Source organism: Seriola aureovittata, chromosome 12 (assembly GCF_021018895.1).
Source record: "Seriola aureovittata isolate HTS-2021-v1 ecotype China chromosome 12, ASM2101889v1, whole genome shotgun sequence".
In the NCBI taxonomy this organism is placed as follows: Eukaryota; Metazoa; Chordata; class Actinopteri; order Carangiformes; family Carangidae; genus Seriola; species Seriola aureovittata.
The window spans coordinates 6,329,325-6,352,124 of NC_079375.1; the positions used below are offsets into that span (position 1 = coordinate 6,329,325).

The 22,800-nt window shown below is 42.6% G+C and overlaps 1 protein-coding gene across 2 annotated transcripts in view; it reads left to right on the forward strand.

Annotated features, from left to right (window-relative positions):
* cadm3 (cell adhesion molecule 3) overlaps positions 1 to 22,800 on the forward strand; it is an 89,696-nt gene that overhangs the window by 44,300 nt on the left and 22,596 nt on the right. For both annotated transcript variants that reach the window (XM_056390620.1, XM_056390621.1), the window contains exons 4-5: positions 9,120 to 9,272; positions 15,277 to 15,414. In XM_056390620.1, the coding sequence (XP_056246595.1) occupies positions 9,120 to 9,272; positions 15,277 to 15,414 (291 nt within the window). The remainder of the gene's footprint in view (positions 1 to 9,119; positions 9,273 to 15,276; positions 15,415 to 22,800) is intronic.

Sequence of the window (22,800 nt, forward strand, 5' to 3'; positions counted from 1 at the left end):
TATAATGTTATTTACTAGTCATGTGTGGTTTCTTTCCTTTCCACAAAAGCTTATCAGCATACATCAGAAATGCTATCTACCTCAGTACAATTTAACAAGGTAATGGGGCTCTGGTGATTTACAAACCATGGTAGACAGGAATGGTCTCGCCTACTGGGAGGATATTGAGTAGGCAGATTTTAACTGTGGTGAAAACCACTAACTTGTAAATCATTCCATTAAAAACGCATGCTAAGCACTTCTGAAGTTTATAGCGCTAAGCAATCTTAAGTGAAACGAGCACAATGCAAAAAAACATCGAAATTGATGGTTGGATCCCCAGTCAGCCTCTCGGAGAACGAGACAAAGCGCCAATGACTGCTCGCAACACAGTGCGAGACGCTAGTCCAGATGCAGGGCGGGAGTTGTTTTTTGACATTTTCTGATAAACTATTGATCCACATCGCATCATTCAAAGTTTTCTTGGTGTCTGGGAAGGCTCTCTGGAGGATGTATTAACAACAACCATCACAGGACCGAAAGACTGCAGGAGAGACTTTTGAAATCTAGCACTTGAAAGAAGCCTTTTTCTATGTTTTCTCTTTCTCGTCTGAACTCTGTATTTTTCCATGTGTCCTTAAAAATAATCACGTGTAAAGGAAGACAAGGCGGGAGGAGAAGAAAGAGACAGGCGCGCAGAGGATTCAACGTTGAAAAAACCCAATTTATTTTTGAGGTTAATGAAGTAAATATATGAAAAACATCTCCCATGTGATTCTGAAATTGGCCTTTTGCCTCTCTCCCAATGAAAGGAAAATAAAAATCAATAAAGTAGACATAAAAGTAGAGACAAGCATACATTAGTACTGTGTTAGCTTAATTGTTATGGCTCTACACTATAATTTTTAACAGAAAAAGGTGGAAACAGTCATGACTCAGATGCAGTCTTTTTTATTTTTAGTTCAATGACTCAACATTTTGGCATATGGGCGTCTTTAGGTTGTGCCAAAACATACATTCATAGAGTTATAAATAAAAAGACTGCAATAGAGTTGGGATTGTGCAAGTTTTCCCTTCTGATGTTTACCCGCTGTCCAACACAAGAATATGTGCGTTTTTTTCTTTAGCTCTACTACAAGTTAAATCTTTGATTTAACCCTAAACCGGCCGACTCCAAAATCCTAATAGTTCAGCTTGGGAACTATGCTTATTCACCTTTCTGTTGTTGCCTTGAGGCAGATGGAAAGATTGATATGACTCTCTGTGTGTGCACTGAAAATGAAGCTGCAGCCAGTACCTGGTTAGTGTAGCTTAGAGTAAAGAGCATAAAGAGACATCAGGAAGAGAGGTGAAAATATTCTCACTTTATTTTGCATGAGTCTGATCCTTTGTGCAGTGAAGTTGACGCGATGACGCGCAGACAACTAAAAGTAGCTATAAACAGAAGGCTGATGTAGTGGCAGCCGTTATGATAATTGCTTCCTCGATTTATTTTTTTCTTTATAAAGGTGAGGACAGATGAGAAAAGAATCTAAGCTTCAGCATGATACATTTCACTCTGCCGTGCTTTCTTTTTAATCCTTTTGCACCAGGCTAAGCCAGCCAGCAGGAGCAGTGTTTTCTCTAGGTAATCTAGCTCTTAGGATGTGTCATCGGTCAGTATTTGCCAGAAATCCCCAATGGACATTTTTCGCTGCTGTAAATACTACATGGCAGAATTTCATTGGCATGTTGCTCGAAGCTGATGCACCGTTGGGAACATTTCTCTCTCAAGTTTAAACTGGAACTAATGCTTCTTTGCTTCAATTTGCACCACCTTGGGCAAATTTTGCTTCATCTTGCTCTCGTTTGCCTCCTTCCATTGATTTTGCATACATTTCAGCTGCTGCCTCTAAATGATTATTTTTTAATTCTGTCTGAAGGTAGAGCAAGTGAGACAAGTGGATTGAGAGGGAGAAAGAGGTGGAGAGAAGGAGGGGGAAGGTGGATAAAACAGACAGAGGTGTGTGTTTATCAAGTGTTTCATAGTTGGCACAGTGATCCACGATCAATTGACGCTCTCAGATCAGTGGGGACGGTATGATCAAGGGAAGCCTGCGGTCACTGAACCCAGATCAGCTGTCGGAAAGGACGGATAATTAGGGAGCTGGAGAGAATATTCAGAAACAGATGGGAGGATGGAGGCGACATGTGTGGGAGAGAGAGAGAGAGAGAGAGACAGAGATGGAAGAAGAGAGGCAGTTTCTTTGGATGAGAGTGTCAGCTAAATGCGTAATAGAATGTAAAACAAAATGAGAGAGAGGGCTGAGTGATGGAGGGAAAGAGAGGGCAGAAGAGGAAAGAGGAGAACAAGGCAGGGACGAGGGATAGACAGATGGATCGGAATAGGAATGGACGGAAGGAGGTGGGAGGTTGAGATTCAGGTTGAGCCAAAGAGGGAAATGAGGAGACGGAGAAGCTGGGAGTGAGATAGAGTTAGAAAAAAAATATTGGTCTGTAACTGATGTACTTTGCTTCAGCAACACAGGTTTCTCCCCCTGTCGTTCCAATAAAGCAAATTTGAATTTGAGAGAGTTCTCGGCAGAGTGGAAACTTGGTTGGGAAGGCGTAAGGAAGCAGGAGGCAGATGAAAAAGGAATATATATGTATGTGCACTCAGTATGTGTTGTGGGAGAATTCCTCTCTTCCTGAAGGTTTGAAGTTGAAAGAGCATGAGAAAGATTGAGGGAGGAGGAGGAAGAGGAGGAGGTGGAGGAAGATGACAAGTAGGCGAAAATAGCTCCTGTGACCAGATCAACAGTTGGACCTTTGGGGAGTATGGAGTCTCAAGTTTGAGCTGCAGACAAGACCCACTGTCTGGCCACAACCACACACACACACACACACACACACACACACACACACACACAAGCAACAGAGACATGCAGATGCATTTGCAAGCAGAGATGTAGAAAAAGGTTTGTTAGCTGATAAGCAGATCCTGTACTCGGTATGTAATCAACACACACATACGCACCTTCTCCTTAGCTGAAAGCCCCTCTGACATCACTTAAAAACCCTTTACACCCTCCTGCACACACACAAAGGTTGCACAGCCGAGGGAGCAGCTATTTGTAGAAGTATTTCTTCGACCTGTTCAGAGTTATTAATTACACTCAATCTTCCTCAGCAAAGAATCACAGGAGTCTCCTTGATAATTTAACAACCCTACAGGGCTGCTGGAGACAATGCAGTCATTCCAGTCTGCGTGCCAGAGTCTATGACCAAACCACAGCATGTCATTTGTGGCTCAAGTGTTTTCTGCTCTGCCATCTTTTTTATACTTTTGCTGGACCAGCATGCATCTGTCAAACATGAAAGTCACTTGTTAATGCACGTAACTGCCTGTACTTATGAGCAACTGACACTAAATTAATATTTAATGATGCATTTAATTTGTTATTGACTCGTTTTCTTTGGTCTGTGTATCATACCACATTTCACCTAAAGGTTGTAAAGTGTGAGAGCGAACGCTAATAGATGCAAGTTGGGAAGTACGAAATTAAAATTAAGACAATGCGGCATTTTGTGTTAAAGGTCCCATATTGTATAAAGTGATATTTCCATGTGTTGTTTGATTATAAAGCAGGTATAGCTTCTATATTAATACTGTGAAAGTATCAAAGCCTCAGTCCACAGAGAAATGCACACAGCCTGTATTCAGAAACCTAGCCTTAGAACCAGCCGTCAGGATTTCTGTAACTCTGTGATGTCACAAAAAAGCAGTCACTGATCTCAGCCATGCCCCAAGCCCCACCCACCTGGACCCATCATCCAACCTTGCTGGATTTGGTTTATCTTAGTGTTTCCCTGAATTTGTTATATTTTCATTTGATCACCCAGAAAACAATCAGCCAATCAGAACACAGGCTCAGAGCCTCCTCTCTTCTGATTGGCTCACCGACCTGTTGACTGCTTTGCAGTAAGACGCTCTGTTTCTGAAACACCTTAAGTTATCTCAACTTTATCTCTGAGAAATCATGTTTTATTTCTGTCTGGTTTACAGAAGTCTCTAAATACAGCAACACCTATAAGCGTCAGCTGACGTTGCTATGGAGAAGGACCCAGTCAGAGGCACAAAACAGAGCTAGCATCCCAGAGATAATATCTTTATCACAGTAGCAGATTCAAAATGTCCCGTTGTTACAAGTGAGAACATGAACAATAGTTGGTGAATTCATTCAAAATTGACTCTGAACTGGAAACGACAGAGAGATGTAACAGAGGTATCTACCTGGACTCAGACTGAATGTTGTGCCTCACTGTGGGCGTCTTAACCCCTAAACCACGAGACCCATTTTTGTGTTGCCAATTTAACCAGGAAAGTTTCATTTTCACCACATTTTTGCCTGCTGAGAAATGGTGACTGCATTTGTATATTCTGCTTTTCCACATAAGGAATGAGAAGAGGAGACAAGAACACAAACTTCCAAAAGTTTTAAAAAAGACTTCAGTGTGTGTGTCAGAAGTTGCGAACTCTTAAGCTTAGATGTTTAGAGTTTCATGTCCAGCCAAGCCTTGGAAGTGCTCCAAATGTCAGTCACCTTACATCTTCTGAGAAAATGAACAGGACTTCTACTTTGCAACTATATTCCTTTACCCTACCACACACACAGACACATACACAACTCATCCACTAATCCAGTTCATCTCAATAATAAGAAATTCATTACTTTCTTTGACCACAGAAACAAGAGCCGAACAGCTGCGTGTGACCTATCGGCAGACTATTTATGTTGCCCACATTGCATCTAAACAGCGTGAGGCTCATGTACAATTTTCAGGGGCCTCCAGATCGATACGCCCCCGTAACTAGATATCATATCGTTTTTGAAAATCCATCACACCTGTACTCGCAAGCAATATACATCGTTTCTAATGAAAAAAAAAAAAAAAAGAAAGAAAGAACAAAAAAAAAAGAAAAAGGAGAGAGAAAAGCCTGGAGTCAGAAAAGATTAGAAATGGGTGAGAGAAAGACGAAGAAGAACAAGAGAGAGGGAAAGAGGGGAGATTGAGGAGAGATGAAGGGAAGAGAATTAAAGAGACTGATAGTTGAGCGTTGGGTCCAGAGGGCATGTGTGTGTGTGTGTGTGTGTGTGTGTGTGTGTGTGTGTGTGTGTGTGTGTGTGTGTGTGTGTGTGTGTGTGTGTGTGTGTGTGAGAGTGTGTGTGAGCGTGTTAGTGAGTGACCATATGCCTCACACACACCCACCCACCCACACACACACACACACCCACCCACCCACACACACACACACACACACACATGGAGAGGGAAGCTCATGAAGACAGATGCAGTGACCTTGCTTAGTGATAAGGCATGAAGATAAAGTAGTGTTGGATGAAATAACTGAAAAATACCAAGAAAAAACTGACAGAGGTTTGTGTGTGTGTGTGTGTGTGTGTGTGTGTGTGTGTGTGTGTGTGTGTGTGTGTGTGTGTGTGTGTGGGGGGGGGGGGAGTGCAATATAGATAGACAGGCAAATAGACAGATAGAGAGATGGAAAAGATGGAGATAATAGTGAGACAGTAAGAAAGACAAAGATGAAGAGACTGACACCGATGTGGCTCAGTACTGAGAAAGGCAGATAAACAATGAGATGGGAAACAAAGGGTAACCATAACATACAATTAAACTGCAACATTTATTCACCCATCCACACAATCTTACCATCTAAAATGAATTAATGACTTGTTTTTTGCTGATCCTCATAGTTTGAAGTTCTGAACTTGTCGCAGTGGTGTAGAAAGGTGCTCGAGCTGTGGTCAGCGCACTGTGACATCACTGTTATAAGTGTGTTTGCAGGTGCAGCAGAGCACACTTCAAGCCTGTGAGACGGTGCTTCAAACAAACAAACAAACTTGGTTATCTCAATAGAACTACAAAGACGTGGTTAATTCCTGTGCTGAGACATGATTATCGCTGTGTACTGATGGAAACCTGCGCAGGTTGTACTGTCCACTTGTGATGTCGAGTAGCATGCTAGGTGTTTAGGCAGTTCAAGTAATGAGAACACTTACTAGAAAAATTGGCATTTGCTTTTTCACCATGCTTAGGAATGAGAAAAGAAGAGACAAAACAAAACCACAAACCTCAGAGAGACACAGACATATTTGTATATGTAGCAACTTGTGAACTCTGAGCTAAATATTACGGTATGAATTTTATTCAATAGGACACTCACTAACACGACTGTATCTCACCATGTAGCTTAATCTCATTGACAGTCTTACTGCACCCTGACTATCGTTAGCATTAGCATCAGTTTCTTTTACAATTAGCCTGTAGACTATATAGCTAGCTAAACATGGTGTTGTACAGTTTAGTCAAGATGATGTGTTGCTGTTGATATAGTGGGACTAACTAAAACTTTTGGAAAAACATAGATTAAAAGCAAATTTACTGAACAAACATCACACAAATAGTACCCATAGACTGTAAAGAAAGATGGACGTAGCTTCCATGGCGTCACCAATAGGTTTATGTAGAGTGGTTTTGAGGCTCAGAGTGGGCTGCTCCAACGTAGCCATCTTGGCAGTGCCTGACTCCGCCTAACTCCTGGCTAATCCCATAATGGGGCATGTGTAGAGCTAAGACTTCCCTGCACAGTGGTTTGTGGCAAGCATACGCTCATCCACCTGTCACACAAAGTGCCCACGCCCTCAATTATACATAAACTTAAAACAGGTGAGCTATATAAAAATTCACCCCCCAGACAGTTGCCACAAAGGGGAACTTAACTATAGAGAGCAAAAAACATTTTTTGTACCAGGCTGTAAACATGTTTATTTCTGTTGTTAAATTTGGCATTTTTTGTCTGTGGGGATTGATTCGCTTTTGGAGCCAGCCTCTTGTAGCCATTCGAGGAACTGCAGCGTTTGGCTCTTCATTCATTGTTCAGCCCCGGAGGTTGCCCGTTGAGAGCTAGCATATTAGCTGACTGACGAACAGCTGCTTCTCTTGTCTCTGTTATTTCCAACCAGTTGCTGACAAGGTTTGTATTGTTAATAATACACCAGAACTAGAGCGTAACTGTTAACCCCACCCATCCCTGTCCAATTAGAATATAGTCAAAATTGCCATGAAACAGCCAAGAGAAGTGCTTCTGCAGGAACTCGATGGGGCCACTTTATCTGTCAGTCAACTGCAAATCCTCACGGAGTCCCCATCCGTGTGTGTTACGTCATGCCATCAGACGCCTCCCCCGTCTACTTGTAGTACAACTAACAATACCTAAAATATGGCCGCTAGTATAGCTGTCTCTTTTCATACTTCAGCTCCTCGTGTTTCAGAGTTGAGACCTTGAGAGGATAAGACAAAAATAGTGCCACAGTAACTTAAAACAACTTTGAGTTTGGAAACAAATCGGACGAGTCTCTGTGCCTGACCACAGTAGTGTTTTGCTGGTATCTGTTTTCTTTCTGATTGTCGTACGTTCAGTCACTATTTGCCAAGAGCCAACTCTGCATGATGGCGCCAGAGAACAAAGCTGGAAAGCCTTTATTGAGACAGAGAGATAGACTGTTAGACATCTAGATAGACAGGCAGATAGGAATGCAGGGAGACAGAGAGACAATCACGCTGCACAAACACCGTAGAGGTCAATGCTATCACGGAAACGAGCGGTTATTTCGTAGCATTTCATCATCATCATCTATCTCGGTCGCTTGCGCTCTCTCTCCCTCTTTCATGGCTGGATTTCTCATTGATGACAAAGCCATTTATGTCTCTCTTATGTTCCCCCCGCCTCCCTCCTCTTCACCCCCCCCCCTTCCGTCCCTCTCCACGCATCCCTCACAGTCTCTCCCTTATTCTCCTTGCTATTTATGCTTCCTGTGTTTTATTTTTCTCAGGTTTTTTTTTTTTCTCGCCTGCACTTTCTCTCGTCTCTCATTCTCAATTTGTGTCTCCTCTCTTTACTCCTCTCTTTGTCTTTCTTTGCCTCGCTCGGGCTCACATCTTGGCTATTTTTTCCTCCTCTCTCACCTCATCTTCATCACTCCTCCTTCTCCACCTCCCCCCAACCCCCTCTCTCTGTCTTACATCATTTTCTCTCCCCCTCCCTCCTCCTATCCATTTTACCTTTCTCTTTCCCATGATTTAAATTCTGCACATCATCTTTCTTACTTTCTTTTGCTCGGCCCTCCCCATCCTTCCTCGCCCTCCTTCACACGCTTTCTTCCTCTGTTCCCGCCTCCCTTATTTTTCTCACCACATTCCCACTACCGCTCCTTTTCTTTCCATTCTTTCTTTCCCTACTTTCTTCAACTTGTGCTTTCCTAATTCTCTCCTTTAACTTTCCTTTCATCCATTTCTCCCCTTTTTATTTCCCCTCTTTCCCCCCACTTTCTTCCTCTCTCTCCCTTTTCACTGCTCTCCTTATGTACTTTTTTCCTCTCTCACCCTTCTCACTCTCTACTTCTCTCCTTCTTTGAATCCTGTCTTCTCCCTATTCATCCTTCACTCATATTTCTCCCTCTCATCCCCCACACCCTCCCGTTCGTTTGTTCCTTTATACCTATCATATATCTCTATACTTTCCTACTTTTCTCCCTCCTGTCTCTCCTTTTCATCCTTACTTCATCAGATTCTTTAATCCATTCTGCACGGCCTTCTTCCTTTCCTCCACTCTACCACCCCCTTATCTTTCTCCATCCATTCCTGCCCATGTGTTTTCCTTCATCCCTTCCTTTTCCTCTTGTCTTTAGTTCTTCCCTTTCTTTTTCCTGCCTACCCCACCCTACTCTCCTCCTTTCTTCAAACAACTACTCCTTTCTTTCCTTTATCTTTTCCCCTTGGTTCCTCCTCCCTTGCTCTGACTTTCTTCTTCTGTCTGACCCTATAATCATCTTCCTTTCCTTTCTGTTTTCCTTCTTTATCAAAACAAGCATCAAGTACAGAGCCAATATGACAATTAGATACCCACTGCAATAATAATAATAACAGTATGGAGTACATAAAGAAAGATAGATTAGTCAGTACTTAAGTTATAAAGTTAAAAAGCATACTTCATGAGACTTAAATCTCCTTAAATAATGCATAAAGCAGATTATATGTGCACATTTCTAATGATTGATGTGTTCTTCCTCTTCCTCCCTCAGCGCTCAGAGATAACCGCATCCAGCTGCACCGCTCCACCTCCACGGAGCTCTCCATCACCATCGCTGACGTGCAGCTGTCCGACGAGGGCGAGTACACCTGCTCCATCTTCACCATGCCAGTCCGCACCGCCAGAGCCACCGTCACCGTGCTAGGTGGGTCGCACATGTGCATATGTGTGGGGGGAAAAAAAATCATTCATCCGGATGTTACAGGGGTTGCAACTTTGTCCAGACCTTAAAATAAACCCCCGGACTGTTTGCACCCAACTGTAAAGAATATGTTTATTTTCAGAAAGAAAAAAAAAAGTGCAAGTCACCGGTGTCTCGAACAGCTGGGTGAAATAGGTTTTCTGGATTTTAAGGAAAAGAAGAACATATTCTCTTTCCTGTGTGTCCTTGAAGGAGGATCCCTCTCTGTGAGGCCCATCCTAAGGTCACTTCAGAGTTTTCTTTCCTTCCTAGACTCTTTTTTTAAAACCTTTGTTCTGATTGAGCCCTAATGGAGCAGAATGGCATCCTTGTCTTGCTTGTGTTTACACTCAGGCATGTCTCCTTTGAGACTGATTGACGGCTTTACAAATCAGCTCGGCTGCAGTCTATCTTAATATGTCTCCCTAACCTGTAGGATTGCGGCAAATTTAAATGGATGACTTGAAGCTTTCGGCATCTTTTCTTATTTTCTCCCCAGCTTTCATGTTGTTTGTAACGATTTTCACAAAAAATGCCCACTTTTTCTACCGGCCAGTCTCAAGACTGCACACAGAAATTGTTAGCCCATCAAATTACAGAATCCTTTAACTTGAAAATTGCCAAAAGTGGCTCAAATTCACCTTGATGCACCGCTGTGGCTTTGTGTTAGCCTGACCTACCCTGCAGAGTTTACCCTCTCTCAGCGCAGAATGAAGTTTGACCCCGTGGCTGTCTGCTGTAAGAGTGACTTGCTGGGAGAGGCTGCCTGTTGGCACGAAGCACAGAAATGCTGCTCCACCTGTTAAGTGTTGCGTTTCCATGAAGTAAGAGGACTTAGGAAAGACCATTTGTCAAAGTCAAAGTTGACATATGCTGACATTTAGTGCCTAGTATGGGTATACCTGCAAAAACACTGGATCCTGCACTGCCCGTAATGCAACTCATCTATTGGTTTGATCCTGTATTCCTCCATGTGTAAAATTGTTTCCCTTTGGAGTAAAGATGGTTTTTCTGTCACAGATGAATTGAAATATAAATTGAAACACTTCCAAATGAATCCAAAAAATTATCCTTTTAACAGTACAGTGGACCACGATGTAATGACTCCACAGCCTTGCTTGTGATGCCTTCATCCAGTTTGATCCAGATCCTTGCTTTGTCTAAGGTTATGACCTCATATAACTCTCGTGTGTGGAGATAAACTGGCTCCACTCATCTTCTGTGAGATGGATGTTATTACCTACGTGTGATGCTTCCCCTGCAGCCTCCTATAAATTGCGGTCATCCTGTCAGCAGTGAGTGAGCCTGTTTATTGATTGGATATTGGGCTAATCGGTTTTGGACCCCCGCAAACTGTCTTTTAACTATTGATTTTGATTGGTCGTGTTATTGTTCCTCAGTGTCAGCTAATGCTGGCTGTATTTCATGGTTTCTCTTGAAGATGAGAACAAAGCAGTGCGCTTGGCAATAATATAATGTACCAGCTAATGGCTGTACAACCACAATGGGGACTTAATGTACACGTGGGAGAGACAGCTGGTCAGATATTGCTGTGACGCTGTGGAGGGCAGATTTACGGCCGAACCTCGTAGGGCATCCGGTGCCACCTTTAAATTGCTGTGTAATGAAACTGAGACATTGTTTGTGCTGATCACAAAAAAACCTGCATCCATACAAATTGGCTTCCATCATTTAATTTTGCATACCTTCTGATACAGCCAAGAGTTGGTTTTTACTCCAAGCTTGTTTGTGATAGTGAGGAGGGTTTTTTTTATTATTAGTTTTTGCCATTTCTTCTCTGCTTTTCTTATCCAATACATCATAATTTGCCAACAAATTAAACTTGGATGAAAACCGAGCCGCGTCGGGTTTCTGGAAAATGTATTTAGTGGAAAGAGGAGATGCTAAAATTTAGATATTTAGGGCGGGGCAGGGAGGCCTGTGTTTACAACGGCTGTTATGTAGCTGAAGGGCCACAGGGCTGTTCCCCTAAAATTTGGGGTTTGTGAGTCGACAGCTGTGGAAGCATCCTTGAATAAATCATTTTGTTGATATTTATTCAAATGTTTTGGCAGTGCTGCAAAGTATGTCAGAAAGAATGAAATGTGCTTCCCCTGGACAACGGCATGAGCAGTGCGTTTAAAATGTTAATGTGATGTTTGTGTGTGTTTGTGTAAAGGGGGGGGGGTTATGTAACTGGAAGCATGTTGAAGGCGGGTCTACTTTATCTCTTTAAATTCAAATGAATATGAGAATCACTCCTCCTATTTCTTCCAATATTTGCAGTAATTGTGATTCAGGCATTTTTTATTCGCTGTAATTGACAGCTGTGACACTGTATGCTGCGTTCAATAAATATTTCATGACCCCTGAGAGGGAGCCAAACCATTAAAAATGTATGGTAAAATGTCTAAAACGCATGGACCCCTATGGGAGAATCAGCCAAAGATATCGAGTTTTGGCAGAGCGGTGTTCACGCGTGAGTGTTTTATTCTTGTTTTGACATGTGGAGGGTTTTTGACACACACACGTAAACACACACAAAACATAACCGCTGAGCATGGTCAGTTTTAAATGGTCGTGTGTCTGTTAGAATAAAATGGGTGGCGTGCCTGCGCGCTCCCTCCTGAGCTAAGCAGAGAATGATTTATAATGGCTTTATTCTCTTTTATTCTCCTTGTAGAGGAAAGGGTCTCGACAGGGCTTCTCCAGCCAATTCTATACGTGCAGTATTATTCCCTCATTAATATTCAATGCTACTTTACTGCCAGAGAGCTTCCGCACACAGTGCACTACATCAAATACTGCTACATTAAAAATTGACCACATTTTTATTTTTTTGATCTATACCTTGGTTAGTTCATGGCACTTTATATTGGTTCTTCCCTTTCTGTCCATTTGTCTGTCTTAACTGTGGGAGGTGGGCAAAGTATCAGGAGCTACTTTCAATATCATTTAAGGAACATGAGCTCCATTAACATCTATTTATCTTTCTGTCTATCTATATTTTCTCTCCTCTGTCTTTCCTCGCTCGCTGACTACTCGTCTTATTTTGGAAACGTGGCGTGAAAAACACATTTTTACAAATTAAGTTGTTGCAAAACCTTAATTTGAATGAAAATCAGTTTTCCTCTTGGCAGCGCCTCATGCCCTGGTCTCTAACTTTCTGTCTAACTTTCTCTGCCTCTACTCTTTCACCCCCATCTCTCTGTCCATCACTCCCTCTTTCCTCCATTAAAGCAGAAGATGGCGGGATAGGTGGTACGACTGCAGACCGAATGTTCATTATTTTCAAGAGCAGAATGACAGTAAACTCCGCCAACACTTGGAGAAAAGTGCCGCCCACAGTGGCTCCAGATGGAGTACGGAGAGAAAAGTTTAATTTTCTCCTCTCTTGCCTTTCGACCGCAGCAGTGGAGGCAAAGTGGATACTTAAATATTTGGCAGAATAGACGTGTGGCTCTTCTGCTTCCGTTGTTTTTTTTTTGTTTGTTTTTTTCACTTCGACTCGTGCTCCAAGTTAAAACAGTAATCAGAGCGAAAATGTTTCTCATTTTAACCGACAGTGAGCGCAGGGAATCTGGAAGAACACCTTCGGGAGGGAGGAGAAGGAATCATGAAATTTTGGTTTGGCTAGGGGCGTCCTGGTGTTTCAATTGGCAGTTTGATTCTGACCTTTGGCTAATGTCATCCCTCTGTCCCTTTCAGCTTTTTCTGCAAACAGTCACCCAAGGCTCCAGCGTACGCCCCAAAGAAAAACATTTAGTCTGCCTGAGTCATTCCATCTCCCATTTTGGCTTTTAGCTAATGAATTCCGGGAGTCCTGTTTAATAATCTCTGCAAAATATAATTTATTTCTTTGACATTCTGAACTGTCCTGAAGTAACTGAGAGTGAACAGTCATACAATGCTATTTACCACACTGGCTTGAGCTGCAGAGATGCTGAGGCTGTCAGAGGTAATGCAGAGCCCACGCTGCTGATTTTAAAAGGATAATGCATTATTATTTATTTCAACAAATTAATTGCTCTTCCGTCTTCTTCTCAGTAGGCAGCCGTCCTGCCTTTTAAGGCTTCACTGCAAATCCTGGAATACTTAATATGCGCACCTGAAGAACTGTTCTGAATGTTAAATTGATGAAGAATTTTTATCTTTTTTCTGTTGGGAATATATTTTGTCTCTGTATTCAGCTTCTGTAATCTTGTGTCATGTTTTCAAGTCTTACTAAAAATGTGGTTCGCATTTCACTTCCTCAGAATCATCACAGGAGTGATATGTACAGTACTTATGAGTCCAGCCTTTCTGCAGGGTATTAATACAGATAAGATTAGACATAGTAAGAGTCTACTGTGTGTTCTCATGGACCTTTCCTGTAAAATATGCAGCACTAATGGCATTTTTCAATCAATTGAGACCATTTGAAATGAATTTCAATGTAAAAAAAGCTAATCATTTGTTAGTGCTAATGAGTGTATATGGAACATTCAGACTACTATAGTGTTTTTCTCCATGCAACCAAGGATGCACATGTAATTGGGTCCAATACTGACCTTATTTTAGGAAGCAGGTCAGGTAATGGCAAGACAGATCATTAAATACAGTTTCTCTGTCAGTGTCGCTATAAAATTCAGTGAAACTACCATAAACATTTATTAATTCATCTTTACAAAAACTTATTGACAGTGATTCCATACAGGGCTGCAACTAACAATTAGATTAATCTGCTAATTATTTTCTTGATTAATCATGTCTATGAACTGTCAAAAAATCCTGTTGTAATTTCAGACAGCCCAAGGTAATTTACTGTATTCATATTTATTCAAAAAAATTCAGGCTGCAAAACCCAAAGATATTCAGTTTACTATCATATCAGGCACGAATCAGCGAATCTTCACATTCGAGAAGCTGGAAGCAGAAAACATTTGGTGTCTTTACTTGGAAAAAGAACTTGTACATAGTAAGCGATCGATTGTCAGATTCATTTTCTTTTGATCAAGTAATTGAATAACTGACCAGTCATTGCAGCTCTAGTTCTACATTTCCTACTAACGTGACCTTCAAACTAAACAATCAAATAAAAATAAAAGCTTTTTTTTTTTAATCTGTTGAACTGTTGCCATGACAACATTTTTTTTTTTTTTTTTTTTTTTACAGCACCCTCCAAAACCGTTACAGGTGACCGTTACAGAAAGGCTTCATACTGGTTCAGACTGGTTTCTGATCTGCCGTCGACACTGTAAAGGTGTCGTTGAGTTACAGCACAAAAAACTTCTTGGTCAGAATTGGAGAACCACTGTGTCAGGAAATTAGGGGCAAACAGCGCCGTCTAGTGTCACATACCCAGCTATCTAACCCCACTCCCTCCTGAGAGGTTTTGCGGCGCTCTGTCGGCATCAAGCTACTTCTGCCTTTGCTAAACACTCATTATTAGCACGGCTCTCGAGTGGTCAGCAAATATTGTATATGAAATATTGTAGTGCACCAAGGCCTAATTGGCACCGATAGGGAGACAGCTGGTTTGATGCTTGTGGAGGGTCAGGGTTAACAGAAGCTTTACAGAATTTTGAGCCACTGTGCAATGACTGTGAACAATTTTGGGTGCAAATGATAGCAAGCCTGCATCATTATTCATTTTCTTCTTCTTTTTTTTTTTTTTTTGCCCAGCTGGTTTCCATGAGAGCTCTAAAAATTTGTCGAAAAAGAAATTCAAGCTTGACTGTGATATTGAGGTTGCTGTATCAAGTTATGCTGTTAACGTTCTTTATTTTCCCCCATAATTCAGTACAATACAACTTTGCAAACATATGCAGTATTTGTTTGTCTTATTTGCCTTCCTTTTATTTATTTATTTAGCTTTTTTTGCTTTTCCTTGCTACAAGGTGAGCCCTGCAGCCCTCTCTCTCTCTCTCTCTTTCTCTCTCTCTCTTGCTTAGTCACTAACTCTTAATGTCTCTCTACCTCTCTTCAGGTGTGCCCGGTAAACCTCAGATCTCGGGCTTTGAGAATGCAGTGCCGGAGGGGGGCAAAGTCACCCTGACCTGCATCAGTACTGGCAGCAAACCCCCTGCCAGGCTGATCTGGTACCGCGGAGACCAGGAGCTGGAAGGTGAGTTATACAGGAAGTGTGCGGACACTCTCATTGTGTGTTTGTGAATGTGTGTGTGTGTGTGTGTGTGTGTGTGTGTGTGTTTTTTCTGCGTTGCGGGGTCAGAAAATGAACGTTTGACGTGTCTGTTGTTGTACCCTGGCTTGTACTCTTTCTATATCTGTCTGTGCGGTGAGGACAGTGCATGGGTGTGGTTGTGTGTGTGTGTAGGACAGTGTGTGTGTGTGTGTGTGTGTGTGTGTGTGTGCAGCTTCAAGGATATTCTGAAGGAATGCAAGGATGTGGTTTTGGCCTTTGTGCGTGTGTTTGTCTCTGGAATTAAGTGTTCATGTGATCCTGCAGCGTGTACAGGGATTTGCAAGTGTGTATGTTTATAGAAATGCGCAAATTTGTGCACATATCCCTCAGTGATTTTGTGCGTTTGTTGTGTGTGTGTGAGAATGTGTGTGTGATCATGCTGTGTGTGTATTGTGTCCTTGCCACGTTGCCTGCTGTCTCTCTGTGTGCCCTAAACCTGTGCCTGCATATGTGTGTGTGCGCAAGTGCGAGAGCATGCTGCCTGTGTGTGTGTGAGTGCCGAAACATGCTGTGAGAGTGTTTGTGTGTGTGTGTGTGTGTGCGCGCCCTTCATTCCCATCATTTCTTCATGCCGTGATCCTTTAAATTTGTGCCTATGCATGTATCTAGGAAATGTGTACGTGTTTGGTGTTATTGTGTTTTGTACGTGTGTTGCTGCAGAGTTTATTCTTGCAAATATCTGTGTGTGAGTGTGTGCGTGTATGTATGTGTGTGTGTGTGTGTGTGTGCGTGTGTGTGTGTGTGTGTGTGTCATCCGTTGAGCTGCAACATATCTGCAACCGAGAGTGACACAACAGAGAGCGAGAGATAGCGTGGGTCGGATCTAGCCAGGGATAACGACAAAATCCAACAATAAAAGGCAGGGCGGAGGAGAGGATGAAGGGATGAGGTCGAACACAGAAACAGAGATAGAGAGAGCTTTGCATGAGGTCAGACTGACTGGTCTTTTGTTACAGATAAACAGGAGAAATGAGCAGGGAAGAGAAAGGGAGCGGCAGAGGGAGCGCAGAGAGGATGACACGAGCGGACAAATTAACCGGCTTTTTTTCCCTCACAGATAAACTGAAAAATCAAGGAAACGATTGGCAGCTTCTGACTCACACCAGTAGTATTGGCAGTGGTAACGTTTCTCCGAATTACAACCATGTCTCCCATAAACCCCCCCCCACAACCAGCACCACCACCACCACCAGCACCACCACCACCCGCTTCTTGTTGCCTCATCAGTCAGAGGTTTTCTGTTTTGCTTTACCGAGCAGAAAAAAAACATGTTGGAAGTGTTGTTTCTGTCGCCCTTTCGCTCCTTCCACCATCTGCCTTCACCAGAAACTATATAAGCTTAAAGCTATGTTTGTGCTGGGAGAACAGCGCCCTCTGTCTGCGTGCACAGCTCTCCAAACAGATGTCCTGCCAAATCCTTCTCTTTGTAAACTGCAATGTTTAGACTTCTTTGCAGTGGCCTTTTCTACAGTAATTATACTAATATAATTTGATGATATAATATGATAATGATTTATTGATGTGAAAATGCTACACTCTGGCTTTGTAATGCAAAAATAACCCCATCTCGTGTCCTGATGCCTTGGCAGCATTAGTGTTTGCTATAATTATGGATTGAAATGAATCGAAAGAATGGACTGAAGCTACAAAGAGGAGGGATGGGAGCGCTGCCCGACTGAGGACAGATTATCTGGTCTTTTTGTTACAACTGAACTAGAAAAAAAAAAAAGGAGACAGAGGGGAAGAAGAGTGTGGGAATTGTTGCTTTTTAGAGAGTTTGAATTTCTGTTTAAAGGGTCGGTTTATCCATAAGACAAAAAGATACATTTTAGCCTTGCAGATAGGTTTGGTATTATTCGGCCATGTTTTGAGATATCCAACTCTTAAGATTTGTATTCGTGGTGCTCACAACATTGAAAAGTTTCATAAAAAAAAAAAAAAAAAAAAATCAACAGCAACACGTCTCTCCAGAAAACAATGCTTTGATGTCGCTGGATTATTCACAAACCTAACTGTGGGGTTTCCATAAGAATAACCTCTACTAAAGAAACAGTCCTGAGCCCAGGCATTATATTCATATTGGACATATCTGCACCTCGTGATTTACATGCAGCACCGGGTCATTCAGGGCCATTGCTGAGAGCAGTGCATGTGCCCTTTATGTAGGAAGATGGAAAATGAAAAGGGAAGCGGGGCAGACAAGTAGCACATCTGCATCCTGTTACCATCTGCAATAAGTGTTTGCTCTCTTTTAATTTTAACCACAGTCCTTCTCCAGTCCTTCTCCACATTAACCATACCTTAAATGCGTGGTAGCAAATTAGTATCGCACATCCATAAAGTTAGATGAGCCACAAGAAAAAAGTTTGAAAAAGAATATTCAAAATTGAAGCATCGCAGGCCCCAACTTTTAGTCCCACGTGTTGGTCAAGTTCCAAGTAAGTTCGTGGTAAAGTCCCATGTCTCTGAAACACCAGTCCTCAATTTGTTCTGTTAAACTTGTGTTGTCTTGACGCCCAGACTGCGAAAGGTCTGGAAAAAACAGCCACTCCACAGCTGCAGAAGACATTGTGTAGCTGCGTTCACCGGCTGAGACTGGTGACCTGAACAGCATGCATACAATCAGTGGAGTGCCCCTTCAACCACAGGTCGTTTGCCGTGCAAGGACATTGCAGAATAAAATCAATTTCTAAAATGTTGGTATTGAATGTTAATAAAGAACACAGTCACTGAACATAATCCAGGGTTTTGCTGAGTCAACGTTCTTATCTGCCGATAGAATTGCATCCAAAGTGAAAGGGTCATTGCTTCCCTTTTCGTGATTTGGGCGAACTGAGCCTTTAAAGTAAATGACGAACAGAGTAAAATAGAGAAAGCGATTTGAAGGAGATGACCTCACTGCGAACGATGGTGCATTCAAGGCCTCGCCCAGACATCCTGACGCCGTTCAGCATCAGTCAGCTGTAGCATGAAGCTCTTTGTTCGGTTTTTATTCAAATGCACTTGTTTAGGAGGGGGTGGGTGGTGGTGGTGGTGGGGGTGCACCACCTCCAAAGAGGAATTAATTTTAATACAGTGAATCCAATCAGTCTGATATCAGAAGCCGTGACTTCTCGATTCGATGGATCTGGGATCTCTACTTCAAAGGAACACAACAGGACAGCCACTGAGTCTAAATACAGAAATTTATTAACTACTAACGACTAATACAGTGTAAATGTAATGTCTGATAATTAAGAAGATGCAAAGTGGAGCAAAAGAACGGTGTTAATCAATAGCTGTGTAATGAATTGGGCGATGGTGGGAGAGAATATGATTAGGCTTTCTTTGTAGCTGTAACAGCAGGAGAGCTGCTAGTGCTTCTCCTCCTCCCATCAGCAGCAGAGCTGTTAGCGTCCTCGCCGCTGTCGTCAGATTGTGTAGGTTTTATAAAGAGCGCTGATATTCTGTCCTGACTTTCAAACGACTGCGGTCGATTCCATGTGGTGGGGTCCGGTACTGTGATCCTCATGAAGCTGTCAGACCCCATGAATGTAGTAAAACAAAACCACGTGCGCGCACACACACACACACACACACACACACACACACACACACACACATACACAACTTTGATTTACACACTAGTACCCGTAATAGACGGTTGATAATCACACACACACAGGCTGTCACACAGTGCTCATCTCCAGCTAGATAGCGGAAGAGCACCTCGGGTCAGTGTGCTATTATTACAGCTTCTCATTCATGCAGTTGTAGTCTGTGTGTGTGTGTGTGTGTGTGTGTGTGTGTGTGTGTGTGTGTGTTGGAAAGATGAGCCCATAGACTGCTGCTCACCACTGCCTCTCTGACAGCTTCACTGACAGTAAAAGGAAAGATGGAGAGTGAGAGTGTGAGAGGGGGAGAGAGAGAGAGGGGAATGAGGGCGTCACAGATGTAGAGAGAGAGAGAGAGAGAGTGTGTGTGTGTGTGTGTGTGTGTGTGTGTGTGTGAGAGAGAGACGCCTTGTATCAAAAAAGTGACAGTGAGGGGCTGCTGAGAAAACAGAGAACAGAGAGAGAGTGAGTGAATGAGCGGGAGTGTGTGTGCGTGCATAAAAATAGACGGAGCGACTGTGAGGATAGCGAGAGACTGATGGAAGCTGTAAAGAGCTGACGGAAGAGAGAGACTGAAGGAGAGAGAGAGAGAGAGCAGTAAGGGAATTAAGAAAACCACAGAACAAGAAGGAGCGAGGCGGCTTTGCGGCTGAGTGGGAGCGCAGACTGGGGGGGGGGGTGAAGCAAAGGGGGACCAGTTTAAAAGAAGAGGGGACTGGAGAGCGCAACAGGAGAGAGGGGAGAAAAACGAGAGGAGGCTGACGAAATGGAGAGAGAAATCTGGAAAGAGGATTTAGATAGAGAGAGCAGGGAGAGGAGGGGAGACGGAGAGCAGGAGAGAGTGCGGGAAAAGGGAGTGGTAATTGAGAAGAATGAAAGGCTAAGAGCTTTGAAGACTGTATTAGTTGTACTGTGTGAAAGGGCTATGGATCATTTAGTGACATCGATGTATTGGATTGGAGATAATGGGGATTTATGGTGGCACTTAAGGCCATACCGGCTGAATACCGGCCCAAATTGTCATAATGCAGGACGTGGGGCGGATGGCGAAGGGTACATGGGCGTGTGTCCATATGGAGCGATGTAATGTAAGAGACGAGACAGAATTAGACAGCGGTGGAGGAAATGCTCTGATCTTCTGCTGAACACGTCTTCACGAGTGTAATTCCTCCTCTTAGGATTCTGCTCCAGTAAAAGTCATTTTAGATTATAAGTTACACTCGTAATGATGCAGAATGGCTCCTTTGAGATCCTTTATCATACATCTTTATTTGTTGTATCCATCGCATAACACTTAGCATTGGCAGCTTTGAGGATGTAAAGGGTGTAAGAGTGAGAGGATTTGAAAATCTGTGTTAAGACAGGCAGTCGCAGCACGTTGGGACATCGAACAAATCTTGGGCTCTAATGCAAATTTTCAAAAGTTCCCGAGGCTCAGAGTGGCATCTTGAAATTGCTTGTCTAGTGTGACCAAAACCAGAACAGCCCAGATCCCCAAAATATTAGATTTCTGCAGTGACATGAAATAAAGAAAAACAATAGAGTGCATATATCGAGTAAAGTATTCCCATCTGAAATGAAGCGCAGTAGAAGCCGAGTGTATAGGAAAATGGAAATACTCGAGTAAAGTGCTTACTTAAAGGTGCTTAATCACCTCCCACCAATAAATAAATATAGTCGAGACAGAAATAGCACGACGTAATCAAAATCTGCTCCAGCAGCTTTGTGATCCAGTAACAGGACTAATGAACTCTTTCTAAATTAGATGACCTCATCCGAACGTTCAAATCAGACTCAAGTGCTTTCGCTGGCTGTAATCCGATTTGAGCTTAAAAGTGATGACTGTTTTGATTATTTTAAACCCCCCCCCCCCCCCCCCCACCCCCCCACCCCCATCAACACCACCCCTCCTTATCCAGGGAAGACGGGCTTCTGCTGAGCACGCACAGCAGTGTTAAGCCATACTTCACTGTCTGCTCACAGCTACACGTTTTCACACCTCTGAGATGCCAAGTAGAACCAGGGTTTTCTACTTTTGGCGACTGAGCTGCTCCACTGGAGTAGCTCGGGGTTAAGCGCCTTGTTCATCCGGCAAAGTTGTTGAATATCAAGGAGGAGTTTTACTCACTCGTTCATTTTGCTTTCCCCATAGTCGTCCAACCGATCCTTTTTATGTGTTGTTTTTGATCCAGATCCGGGGCCGCAACACACGATTGTTTTCTAACAATCACTTTTGTTTGTCAAACGTCAAAATACAGAGAACAATGCATCCATCACCATTCATCAGAGCCTCATTCAAAAAACATTTACTGTAACAATTTTCTTTTATAGTGTTAACCTCATTTGGATATTTTGTCAGTTTAAAACAGGGAGGGATAATTTCACACAATATTCAAAATGTTTGAAGATTTTCTTTGGCTCAGGTGAAAATTTGAAGTAGTCTAAACTGCTTTTATTTTTCATTTCTCACAATATGTCCCACAGACCTCATTCCATTTCTTTGATTATAAAACCAACGTTTCACATCTCATTATTTGGCTTTAAGATTTTATTAGCCTAATTGATTAACTGACTAATTTCAGCTGTAATCCAGAAGTTATGGCCACAAACACGCTTCTCCAGCCTCAAAAGCCCGAACACGCAGGGCGCAGTAATTGCTGCATCCACTTGTTCGATTCTCCTAATATGATTGTTTTGTGGTGGATTGTACGCTTGAGGGTCGAAGCATCGGCCGCCCCAGCATCTCATCTGCATCGCATCACCACCTTGGGGGAAGTTAGTCTCGAGGACGCGGCGCTTGCCCACCTTTGCGTTCGAGGAATGGGAGTGTTATAGAAAAGTCTGGGGCTTCCCATTAAACTTTTAGCAGGTGCTGCAGTATAGTCGGGCTAAAATATTAACGAAGGCGAACGCTACACGCACTTTCCACTAATGCTGCGAAAATATAATTGAATTTTAATGTTTATTTTCAATCATTTATCAGTCATTAAAACACAACTTTGATGATATGATATGTTTTCGTAATGACCTGGTATCTTTGTGAAGTGTCGTAAACTTTTGAGCTGTTTTTAATAGTCACGAATGAAGTGACGAGGTAATGATATAATAAATTGATACTGTAAATTGACCTTAGATGATGACTCGAGAATGTACAGTCAAGCATGGTGGCTAGATAAGCAAATGTGTGGCCTTCTATTTTTAAGCTGGTTTAAGCTCTTTAAAAGAGCTGATATACTGTAACTTCTCTCCATTGATGCAGCATCCAGGGTTTTCGTTTATGCTGATGGCTTTGTGCCGTTTCCTTCACACTGAACAACCATCATTTTTCACACCTTTATTGTTACCTCTACGCCATCAGCTCTGCTTTCTGTCATCTGTTGCATGAACTGGGCCGCAGACTGCTTGTTATGTAGATGTAGAGACCCGGCTTGAACATTAGCTTGAGTGTACATACAGTGTATATCGAGGGTCATATTTTACACTTACATTAAACTTGCATTAACTGCTGTTTTCTGGCCACATGGGAGAAGCAGAAAGAAGCTGCACTCAACACTGATGTATTATCAGCTCATAAAGATGATATGTGGAACTCGTTACAGTGAAAGCATTTTGCCTGTTTACACATCTAGCACATATGGAGCAGCAGTGACATTCATTAGGAGTCATGTTAATGTCCACATGATGACTGCGCGTCCAACATCGACTCTCTTTTAGC